The following is a 12,025-nucleotide window of genomic DNA, read 5'->3' on the forward strand; positions in this document are numbered from 1 at the left end:
AGGCTGATCAGTGATGAATTCATTAAGAACAAAGGAAATGAAAACCATGACCAAGCTCCTGGGAGCTGTGTAGGAGGTCAGAGCCACAGAATCCCCTCGTCATCCGGGCCAGCATGAGCCAGGCTCATGTTGATGTCACAGTGCAAACACTGAAGACCCAGCTAATCCAGACTGCGTTTCAGCTGTGGAGAGTGGGGCAGGGGCAGGGAAGGAGTCCTCATTTTCCCGAGCTGGAAATCAAGGGATTATGGCTTGAGCTGTGTGCGGTAGTGCGCACCTGTAATCCCAGCTCCGGAGGCTGAGGCAGGAGGATTGCAAATTCAAAGCCAGCCTCAGCAACTTAGTGAGGCTCTAAGCAACTCAACGACATCCCGTCTCTAAATAAAATACAAAATAGGGCTGGGGATGTGGCTCAGTGGTTAAGCATCCCTGGGTTCAAGCTCTGGTACAAAAAAAAAAAAAAGAGAGAGAGAGAGAGAGAGAGAGATTATGGCTAATATAAGTCCAGAAGTAGTAATATGAGCATGTTATCTAGAGACACAAAGAGAAGAAACACACAAACCAACAATTCTCTTCCACTGCAGACATACAACCACCACGAGTTGTTTCCTGTGCACCGAGTTGTTCTGCCCAGACACCAGCTGACGCTACCAGGAGATGGCGTCGTATCCCACAGGGTGAGGGCTCAGTCCCACAAGACTGGCCCCACTCGGATGCCAACCTCACTTCTGGCCAACCTACTATAAATCAGAGGTCCCTCTGGGGACCCTTGGGTTCCATGAATTTGCTAGGACAAATCACAGAAGGCGGGTCAGCGCCTGCACTGGGTTACTCTAAAGGGTGTTGCCAAGTCTCTGCTGACACTCACCTGCGAGCCGAGCACCTGCAAGCCACCAGATCTCTTTGCCCAGAGTGCTTACAAACCAGGCGTGGTGGCGGCCGCCTGTAATCCCAGGGACTGCAGAGGCCGAGGACAGTTTGAGGCCAGTCTTAGCCAAACTCTGCCTCAAAAATCAAATAGCTGGGGGCTGCGGCACACAGCTGTAATCCCTGCGACTCAGGAGACTGAGGTAAGAGGATCACAAGTTTGAAACCAGCCTTGGCAACTTAGTGAGGCTCTAAGCAGTGGTGGAGGGCCCTGGGATCAATCTCTGGTGCCCAAATAAAAAGGTCTAGGGATGTAGCTCTGGGTTCAAGCCTTGGTACAGGAGGGAGGGGGAATGAAACAAGAAACAATAAAACAAACAAACAAAACCTTCAAAAGTGTTTACAAAGTCTAAACTCCATTCCCTTCCTGAGTCCTCTGGCAGGTGGGGCTGTAAATCCTGTCCCTCTGATCACTCCATCTTCCCCGTGGCCCTACCCTAACTCACCTCATTAGCATACACTCAGGTGCCATTAAAAGGAGCGGATTTAGAATGTCTGAAGATACTAGTTATCAGGAAACGCCAGAGTTTTATGACTGTGTGTCAGAAATTGGGGAGAAAGACCAAATATATTTCATTTTATATCACAGAAGATAAATTCCAAAATAATCAGCTCAAAGAGAATAAGGGACTGCTTCCAGCAAGGACGGAGTGCCTGGTGCGGACAGCCAGAGAATGATCTGAACCCTTCAACCAGGGATGGAGCTAACTGAAGAAATTTTGCTGGGCGCAGTGGCGCGCACACCTGTGATCCCAGCGGTTCAGGAGGCTGAGGCAAGGAGGGCCATGAGTTCAAAGCCAGCCTCAGCAAAAGCAAGACCCTAAGCAACTCAGCCAGACCCTGTCTCAAAATAAAATATTAAAAAGGGCTGGGGATGTGGCTCCGTGGTTAAGCTCCTGGGCTCAATCCCTGGTACCAAAAATAAAAATCAGGTAGGATTGAGTTTATTTCCCTTGTCACAAACTGGGCTGTTTTGCAGCCCTCAAAACTGCTGGGACCTTGGGGGGACTCGGGTCCCATCCTCACCAAGGCTGCTGCTGCTCCAGCATATCAGTCCCCTGCCCATCCCAGGGCGGGACCTTGAAGATGCCCCTTTGTGGTGGGTGGGAGAGTTCGGGTCCCTCCACCCTGCAGGGGAGGCTGTGCCCTGGCCTCCACACCAGGCAGGGCTGTTTCTGCCCTGGGCTCCTCTCCCCTGCCGACAGGTGTCCTGACACAGGGATTGAGGACGAGCCCAGGGGGCGCTCTACACCGAGTTGCAACCCCCTGGTCCTTTTTATTGAGACCCCCAGAACTTCAGGGCCTAAGGTTGCCCCCACCTTTTCCCCAGCAGTGACCCCTGCCCGGGCCACCCTCGAGATGGGGCTGCTGGGAAGTGGGGAGTGGAGAGGGGTCTGCGCAGGCCCCCCTGCCAGGAGCCCTGGCCCGCAGGGGTGGGATGGTTCTTAAAAGGGTGGCTGCCTGCTTGGGACCCCTGTCACCTTGGGCACATCACCTGCCTCACCTTCAGGGTGGGGAGGGGATAGCTCCATCCTCAGAGAACTGTGATCAGTAAGATGCCTGGTCCCCAGGCTGGAGCCTGGCCCTGCTGGACCCTACAGGAAGCAAGTGACAGCCTCCCTGACCACCAGTGGCTGCGCCCTGTGGCCACGGCTGCTTCCTGGCCTCACTGGGGCCTCCGTGAGAGTTGGGAGACACCAGGGAAGACCCCAGTCCCCTAGCCTGGCTTCTAGGACTGCCTGGGACTAAGGGGGTAAAGGGGAAAGGTTAGACTGAGGTCAGACCTGCTGTGGGGGCAAAGGTCAGAACATGCTCAGAGACCAGTGGGCCTATGGGGGTGGGAGGAAAGCAGGGTGGGCGGAGCCGAGACGGGCAGTAGCTGGCCTGAGGCCAGAGTCCTGGTGAAGCTGGGCCCTGGCTCCCCACCCCCTATCATTCCAGATGTCCCCGAATCCCTCTTGTCAACTCAGGGCCCTAAGGTGGAGGCCCAGGAAGAGGAGGAATTCCAGTGCCACCCCCCAGCCAGGGCTACTCCCTAGTCCCAGGGTCCTTGTCAGCCCCTCCTCCGGACCCATCCCTGACCAGGCTTTTTCAGGCCAGTCTTCAGAGGCAGGTGGGGCCAGGCCCTCCGTTCCCAAATCTAAACCTGGACCCAAGTCCCTCCTGGTGGCTCTTGTATCCAGTAAGCCCCTGTCCTGGACAGCAGGAGGACGGACGAGGCTCCCGGGACACTGAGGGCCACAGGTTCAGCACCTTGGAGAGGTAACAGCCCTGTGCACTACCACCCCTGCATTCAGCCTGAACCCCTGGGGGTAGCTGAAAGGAATATTCCAGAAGGAACTGAAGGTTGGGGGTGGGGAGGCAGTGTTTGACTCAGGCTTGAGCCAGAACCTGGCCAAGTTCCCAATGTGCTTAACAGGCCCCACATAACTGAGCTCTTACCCTGTTCCAACCAGCCCCCTCTGGGTCACACCCAGTGCCCACCTGGTGCAAGGGTGGCACTTTTCATCCTGTGAGGTGGAAATCCTGGGATACTCGGGGCAGCCCCAGGAGAGACTGAAGCCCTTTTAGCAGCACCTCCCACCCTGTCAGTCCCAAGGCCCTGGCCCAGGGGTATGAGCCTGGGACCTTGCTAATAAGGGTTCAATGGCTCATCAGCTTCCTGGGACACATTTGGGGCTGGCTTGGTGACTGTCGTGTCACTGGCCAGAGGTCAAGGGGCAGGCCAATGTCACAGTGGGGACGGGGCATGCAGACCCTCACTCACAGGAGCACCCACAACCACAGATGGGGCTCCTGCTGGGGCTGGCGGCGGTTGGGGACACAATGGCAAGCTTTGTTATAAATACACGTGTTTGCTGAGGGGCGAGAGGGCAGAGAGACGTCTGTACAGAGCTGGTCTAGGCTTGGGCGGAACGCCAGAGAGACAGACAGACAGAGTGCCCAGCAGGGCAGGCCGGGCAGCATTCGGGGCCTGTAACACTTGGTCGGTGGGCGAGAGCTGGCGGGGGTCTGGTCCGGGCCGCGGCCTGGGCACGCTGGGGACGCCCCGTCCAGTCTGCGGTCCTGGGCGGCACTGCAGCGGCTCCGGTCAGCGCACGTCGTTCAGGGCCTGGTAGGACAGGGGGCCGTCAGGGGACGCTCAGGGCTGCGTGGCACCAGGCGGCTCCGGAGCCCGGCGGCGGCGCTCACCTTGCGGGCGAACTCGGGCAGCACGAAGGCGGCGCGGTGCACGTCCGCGTTGTAGTAGCGCAGCGCCATGTGCTCCACCTGTGCCGGCGACAGCGGCCGCGCCGGCTCCCGGAAGTTGGTGCTCTGGGGACCCAGGACACAGGGCATCAAGGCGGGGCTCTGCCCACCGGCGCCCGCCCTGGGGGCAGCCGCCAGCTCACCGGGTTTTTGCTGCAGAGCATGAATCCGATTTGGCCGCTGGGGTAGGTGGGGATGGAGCAGTAGGCGTAGGCCACCACCGGGAAGAGGGACTTGCAGAACTGGCGCATCTCCTTGATGAGGTCCAGGTGCAGCCACTGGCACTCGCCTGGGGGAGGCCCACAGCGTCAGCCCGCAGGGCCACCCGCCCCTGCCCCCTCAGCTCCCGGCAGCCTCACCCTGGCAGCAGAGGATGCCGTCCTCCTTCAGCGCCGTCTTCATGAGCTGGTAATAGGATTCCTTGAAGAGGCTCTCCGCGGGGCCTTCAGGGAGGGGATGGACACACCGTGGCTGAGACACACCTCGGGGCCACCCACTGCCAACTCACCACAGGCCCTCACAGCTGCCCAGAGGTGGAGCTCACATGGGAACCCAGGTCCGTGGGATTCAGGACCTGGCAGGCAAGGTGAGGCTCACCCCCTCAGTATGTGAAGGGCCCTCTACTTAATTAATCCCATTCTGGGGGGATTCTTGTGGTCAGAAAAACACTCTCGCCTTGGTTTTAGACTAGAGCCTGTGGGGCGTGGTGGTGCACGCCTGTAATCCCAGCTGCTCAGGAGGCTGAGGCAGGAGGATGGGAGTTCAAAGCCAGCCTCAGCAAAAGTGAGGCGCTAGGTAACTCAGTGAGACTCTGTATCTAAATAAAATACAAAATAGGGCTGGGGATGTGGCTCAGTGGCCAAGTGTCCCCAGGTTCAATTTCTGGTAGCCCCCCCCCCAAAAAAAAAGGACTAGAACTCATTCTCCACCCCAATGTAGGCCAGTCAAGGGCAGAGGGGAGGCCAAAGAAGAAACTGGACCCTCAGTGGGCCAATGTCTGATCCCCACTCTCAGGTCCCCAGACTTGTGAACTTGGGGCAGTGGCCTGGTCTCTTCCCTCCTGTCCTGAGTCCTGTTTGAGGAGGGTAGCAACTGATGAGGGAAAGTATAGCTGTAGTCTCAGGGACCCTCCTGTCCTCTCCTCTGAGAGGCTGACTTTAGAGCAACAGCTGCTGGAGGGTGTGGAGGCCTCAGCCCTTGCTCACCCATGGGGTCCGAGGAGTCAGTGATGATCACATCGAAGGCATCTTGGTTCTGTTTCATGAACTCAAAACCGTCGCCCACATGCAGGGTCAGCTTTGAGCTGGAGTAGCCAACAGCCATGCTGGGCAGGAACTTCTTGGAGACCTGGATGACATCCTGAGGAGGGAACAGGAAGGAGCAGGAAGGAAGTTGGGCTCTGGAGCTAGTCAAGTGGGACTCCCAGGAGTACTTCTGGGAGCCTGGTCACCTTGGACAAGCCCTTCCTTTTTGGAACCTCAGTGTCCACACCTTTAAAATGGGGAGAACTCTGGCACACAGCTCCTCATGGGAACGGGGTGCTGGCTCTTGCCTGCAGCTTAGACCTCATCTCCCACTATCCCTGTCCCCTCCCCACAGGCCAACTACCCCAGCTGCACAGCTTGCTTTCCATTTCCTACGTCAGAGGTTGCAGCGCCAGACCCCGGCAGCAAGAATCCTGTTTGGTCTCCGCCCCACCAGCGGCTTCTGCTCAGGCTCCAGCTTAAATGCTGCACCTGGAGGCCTGTCCTGATTACCCTGCACTCTTGGGCCTGTGCCTTCCCGCCTCCGCCACACTCCCCAGCCCTGTCAAGCCTTCCACATCCCCCTCTGAGGTCTTCTCCAACTTGTAACTTCAAGGGTAAAGGACACCCCTGTCTACTACTGGAGCCCAGCACCTCCAGCAATTCCCAGCAGAGCCAATGAGCACTAAAAACAGGCCCAGTATAAAGAGTCCTACTAATTGGAAGTGTCCCGAGCCTATTAAGAACTAGCGCCGTGGAGCTCTGCGTGCCATTTTCCCACGGAATCCTCCCAGCAAGGTGCAGCACCGTGCCCAGGGAGCGTGGCCAGGTCTGGGCGAAGCGGGACAAGCAGGCATGCACTCACCTCGTCAATCTCGCACTGGACCACAGACTCTACGGAGGGGTGCTTCACCACCTCCCGCAAGACGCCACCATCTCCGCCTCCGATGATCAGCACCTGGGGTGGGGGACAGTCAGAGGCAGGGGCCCTGAAGGTCTGAGTGGCAAGGAGCAGTGCCACCCTACAGAACCATCTGGAGCAGGGGGTTCTGGGCTCTGCTGAGCCACGAGCCGCCTGACTTCATTCGCTACTCTCAGAAATGCCTTCCAGCCTCAGCAACCTGGCCAGGGCTGTCCCCTTTTCCTGGGAGCCCCTCCCAGGGTTGCTCTAAGGTTCAGGGCTCGGGGGGGGGGGGGGACTGCTCCCTAGAGGCAACGTCAGCCTCCATCCACCCAGGGACTCCCCTCAGCCTTGCCAGCGCTTTCTCTGACAGGCCTCTAGGCAGCATGGGCCAGGCATGGGCATGTCCGGGGCCTCTTGTAGCCCAGCCCTGCTCCTCAGAACTCACGGCTAACTCCGGGCTGGAGCAGGGTACCTTTCGGGGGTTGGGATGGCTGCAGAGAGGCAGGTTGGCTATCATCTCTTGGTAGGAGAACTCGTCCCTCTCCGTGCACTGGATGACGCCATCCAGCACCAGCACGTTACCGTAGGTCTTACTGCGGGTGGAGTGACAGTCGGGGGCCTGAGTCTTCTGGGGTGAGGGAATGTGCCCCAACCCCGCCACAGGGTCTCAGGGGTAAGTAGAGAGGGTGACGCGTGGCGGGGATGGCAGGCCAGCCCACGGGGTGGGGTCTGGGGTGGGACTCGGGGTCTCCTCGGCTGACGTGTCCTGGGACTGACACGTGGAGCGTGGCGCACACTGGCTGCCTCCTGCCCGAGGCCTGCATGGAACGCCTCCCCCAGCCCCTGGGCACGGGTGCACGGCGGGGAGGGGACCAGGCAGGAGCAGGGCCTAGTTCCTAAGAACTTCTGACAGTTCTGCAGGGGGCGGGCGGCAGGCAGGGCGCTCGGGGGGCGTCGGGAGGAGGAAGGCAGGACAGCGGCTCGGCCAGAAGGGGTGGCTGGGCCGGAATTAGGGCAGGACGAGGGCCGGCGGGGGTCAGAGCTTGCAAGGGTCCCGGAGCCGGGCAGCTGCGGTCTGGCTGGGAGCCGGTGGCGGTACCTGCGGAAGACAAGGATATCCTGGTACCGCGAGCGCCGGTGGTGGAGCAGCTGCTCCACCTGGAGCGACAGGGCCTGGCCAGGCCACAGGCTGCACGTCTCGCGGAACCAGCCCTCGCGGATGGCGGCGGGGCCGTCGGGGCCGGGCTCCATTGCGGGCGGCGCGGGGCGCGGGCCCGGGACTGCAGGCCGCGCGGAGCCGCAGCACAACGGGACCAGCTCCGCCCGCCGCCCGCGCCGCAACCTAACCCGGCCTGAGGGGCGGGGCCTGCCGGTGGGGGGCGGAGCCCTAACCCTCCAATGGCGAAGCGGGAGCAGGCCCGCGGCGAATCGGCGGCGCGACCTCGCCGGTCGCTCATTGGCAGCCAGTCCGCAGCGCGCCGCCAATTGGCTGAGGCGCGCGGTCCGTCGGCGACAGCACGGTAGTGCGGTCTGCTCCGGGGCCACGTGGGGCCAGGCCGGGGCTGCGGCCGGGCGGTCCGGGTCGCGGGCGGGTTCCGGGGCGGGCTGCGCGGGCGGAAGGGGTCCGGGGTCTCTCCTCCGGCTTCCCGCAGGCCAGGCCCCGCTCCCTCGCAGGGGTCCGGAGGGGCCGAGGGCCGCCCGTCCAGGCCCGGGCGAGCGGCTGGGGGACTCCGGAGGGAAGGCGCGGAGCGTTGGGGCGCTGGGACCTGCTGGCGGGGGCTCCAGGCTGTGGGCAGCAGGAGCGGGCGCGGGCGGCTACATTGTCAGACCAAGGGTTCCGATGTTGCCGCGGCGGGAGTAGAATGTATCCTCCTGCGTCCGCAGGTGTGGCTCCGCGGTGGAGCCATGGGTCCCGGGGTTAGTTGGGGCTCACTGAAGATTTTTTTTTTCTTTTAATTTGAAAGGTTCATCACAGCCTGTGACTTGATAAGCTGAATTTAGCCACTTCCCCTAGATTCCCAGCGTCTTGGACGGATGGCTGCCGAATAAGTTTTTTTTTCCCCTCTTCTAAATGAGTTTCTAAATTTACTGGGAGTGTCCAGGAAGAGTCCCAACACATGCATATTCAGCATCAGAAGACTGGCATGCTTTTTTCTTTTTGACACATTGGGTCTTGCCCTTTGAAGGGTGGGCGGGAATGTGCTGTTTTTATAAAAATGTCAAGGAACTCCTCAGAATCACATTAAGCATGCTAATTACCAAATATTAAATGCTAATTGCTCTCTGCGCAGTTCGAATGCCAAGGAAGGAGATGAAGCTGGTAATACGGGCTTCGTGACAGTGTCAGTGATGTTTTTTTGACTGACGTTTTATAGCCTCCACCTGGAGTGGGAGCACCATGGTTCTCTATTAGGCAAGCACTCTCCTACTGAGCTACATCCCTGCCTTTTCCATTTTATTTTAAGAGAGGGTCTTGCTAAATTGCCCAGGCTCACCTGGAACTTATGATCCTCCTGTCTCAGCCTCCCCAGGAGCTGGCATTACAGGTGTGTTCCATCACAACCGACTTTCCGTTTCTGTAACTAGGATGAAGGGCACAATGTTGTGTATCAGTAGGTGTAACTTCAAGAGCAATATGGGCCTTGGCTGACTGCATGCATGCTTCTAGAGGGATGTAAGCCAAGGCAATTGAAGAATTGCTAGGAGACTGCCTGGCGCAGTGGCACACATCTGTAATTCCAGCAGCTCAGGAGCCTGAGGCAGGAGGATAGCAAGTTTGAAGTTAGCCTCAGCAACTTAATGAAACCATCTAAAAAAATAAAAAGGAGTGGGGATGTGGCTCAGTAGTAAAGAGCCTCAGGGTTCAATCCCAGTCCTACCCCCCAAACAAACAAAACCCAAAAACTCCTAGGAGACAGTTCGCATGGAGCCCTTTCAGAACCTAAGGATAAGGTGGAGTCACTCTGCCCAGCTAGTAGAGTTGGTCCAGTCTGTACTTGGGTCAAGGTGTTTGCGTAGCCTGTACTTGCATCTAGACAGTCTCGCTTCTGGGCTGTAGAGGTCAGTTTCCTTGTGTGTGTATCCTGAGCTGGACTAAGCTCCAGGAGCCTAGGGATGGTGTCTGTAGATGGGAGGCACCAGATGATGGGCTGAGTGAATGTCTGAGGCCCAGTATCCTGTGGGCCAGTTGGCTTGGATTCCTATCTAGATAGTGCATGGCTATGCCCATCCCATCCTAACAAGCTGAACAAAGCTGCCCCATGTGGATTGTCAAGTGAGACTGTAAGTGACACCCTTTGCCCTCCGTGGAGCCTTGGCCTTCAGGCTAGAGTGTGCAAGAGTTGCACACGCTTTTCAGGTTCAAGAAATAAAGGCCCTAGAAAAGCTATTGACAAAATAGTCCCCAGATGGAGAGCACTAGATGCCACGCCAGATCATGAGGAGGAAAACCTGTGGTTTTTGCCCTAAGTAGCCTCACTCCCATCTGAACCATAGATACTGAAAATCAGGAGAAAACCAGATAACCTATGAGACATTTTCCCCAATTCAGAGAAAGGAGCATGGGAGCTTAAGTGGTAAAGCATGGCTGGCTGGCTAATGGGGTCACTGTCCCAACCCCTAAGTGGTGGTAACTTTAAAGGGGAAGGAGGAAGGCGAGGAGAGGAGAGCCCATGGCCATTGTCCAAAGTAATGGTTTTGATGGTTTCGGTGGGACTGCCACCAGGTGTCTCTGTCGTGGAGAGATTTATTAGGCAGTTGGCACTCAAGAGAGTCATTTTAAAATTATGTGTTCATCCAGGCAAACAGCTGTGGCTGAGTGGGAACAAATTTGGCCATTACATGGTCTGGCTTGGTGGAAAATGCATCTGGCAAGTTATCTGAGCACGGGGAGCCACAGCAGAGCCTCCCTGAGCCGGAGCCCTTCTGAGTGCTCCTTACCTCCAGCTGGGGGCCTCCAGATCCCTTCCCAGAGCATAGCCTGGGCCTCTGTGGTTGTCACCGAGCAGCTCCTGACTGGAGCACAAGGCTCCAGCAGGCCGAGCCACAGCTGTTCTCCAGCCCCTCCAAGGCTCTCATCTCCACCCCAGGCCTTCCATGGGCCAGTAGTGCTTTGGAGACTCCGATCTGATTGCTTTTTTTTTTTTTAATTTCTTTTTAGATGTTGATGGAACTTTGTTTATTTATATGTGGTGCTGAGAATCAAATACAGTGCCTCACACATGCTAGGCAAGCACTCTACCACTGAGCCACAACCCCAGCCCTGATTGCTGACTTTATTCTGCAAAAAGGGACTTTTTTTTTTTTTTTGTATTTGCTTTATTATTACTGAAGATTGAACTCAGGGGCACTCAACCACTGAGCCACATCCCCAGCCCTTTTTTATATTTTATTGAGAGACTTGAGTTGCTTAGCACCTCGCTTTTGCTGAGGCTGGCTTTGAACTTGCAATCCTCCTGCCTCAGCCTCTCAAGCAGCTGGGATTACAGGCATGTGCCATTGTGCCCAGAAAAAAAGGGACATTTAAAAAAGACCTAGTTGGCTGCGGTGGCACACGCCTGTAATCTTAGCAACTTGGGAGGAGGCAGGAGGATCCCAAATTCGAGGCCAGTCTGGGCAACTTAGTGAGGCCCTGTTTTAAAAACAATAAAATCCTCCTCCTGTCTCTGGCCCCATCTTAAAATGATAACACTGTCACAAAAACAAAACCAGTAAGGAGACCTTTCAAATAAAGGACCAGGAGTCATTTCAACAGACTTTTCATTCCTGTCTGCCCAGTGGGAGCCTGGTAACCACATGGCCAGGTCTGGGCCACTTACCTCCTGTTGGCCTGGGTGGTGCCAGACTGGCCTCCCTCAGGCTCCACAGGCCGGTGGCGCTGGCTCCCCAAGTTCCCCAGGCTGCTTTCTTTACCCCTCACTGTCCAGATGCCTCCTTTAGGAAGCCCACCTCTCAGGCTGTCCTCAGTGGAAACCGTTTCTCACCTTTAAAAATTTCCATCCGTCCATTTTATTTAGTAGAGTCTGCCATTTTTTGGCAGAGGCTGTGCTTGTCCTTCAGTGTCTATTTTATTTTTTCCAAATTTTGTACTCAGAATTCTGCGTCTTTTGGTGGGCAAATGGATGACTGAAATACTAACATTTCTCAGGACCTCTTGCTGTGGCCATGTGACTAGGTTCTGGTCACTGGGAAGTGGAAAGAGGCTGGGTGCTCTTGGCTCTCTTCCAGCTGATTGGAATGATGATGTGATGGCTGGAGCCACTGGGTGGGGAGGAGGAAGTCCTATGTTCAAACTGAGGCTGGCTTTCGTGAGCCACCATGCTGCCTCTGGACAAACCTTATTTACAAAGGGAAGAGAACATTTGTCTTGTTCTCAGAGTTTGACTTTCTTGTTACTTTCAACCAGCCTGGTCCTAGCTGGCCCATCTGCAGACAGAGCTGCTTTTTACTGTCCTCCTGACAAGGAAGTACTACTCTGAAGGGCCATAGCAGCATGAGGCTTAATTTGGCCCAGAGCCTGTCATCCAGAGGTTGTCATGCATAGTTGGCCATCAATAATTTGTGAGAGAAATTTCAAAGAAAACGGTTCCTAATTTAAGTATTTGTGGTAACAAAAATAATGGTATTCTGCACTTTGTTGATTTCATTGTTTCAGTAAAATAAAATGGAATTCTTAAGAAATCATCAGTTTTGGTCACAATTA

The 12,025-nt window shown here is 56.5% G+C and overlaps 1 protein-coding gene across 1 annotated transcript; it reads right to left on the minus strand.

Moving 5' to 3' along the window:
• Positions 1–3,762: 3,762 nt before the first annotated feature.
• On the minus strand, positions 3,763–7,632 carry Srm (spermidine synthase). The gene is made up of 8 exons (XM_027947736.2): positions 7,424–7,632; positions 6,797–6,917; positions 6,286–6,378; positions 5,382–5,535; positions 4,536–4,619; positions 4,320–4,465; positions 4,120–4,242; positions 3,763–4,039 (listed from the first exon to the last, which is right to left on the minus strand). The coding sequence occupies exons 1-8, from the start codon at positions 7,573–7,575 to the stop codon at positions 4,019–4,021; spliced, it is 894 nt and encodes a 297-aa protein (XP_027803537.2). The 5' UTR covers positions 7,576–7,632; the 3' UTR covers positions 3,763–4,018.
• Between the last annotated feature and the right edge of the window lie 4,393 nt (positions 7,633–12,025).

Source organism: Marmota flaviventris, chromosome 10 (assembly GCF_047511675.1).
Source record: "Marmota flaviventris isolate mMarFla1 chromosome 10, mMarFla1.hap1, whole genome shotgun sequence".
NCBI classification, from domain to species: domain Eukaryota; kingdom Metazoa; phylum Chordata; class Mammalia; order Rodentia; family Sciuridae; genus Marmota; species Marmota flaviventris.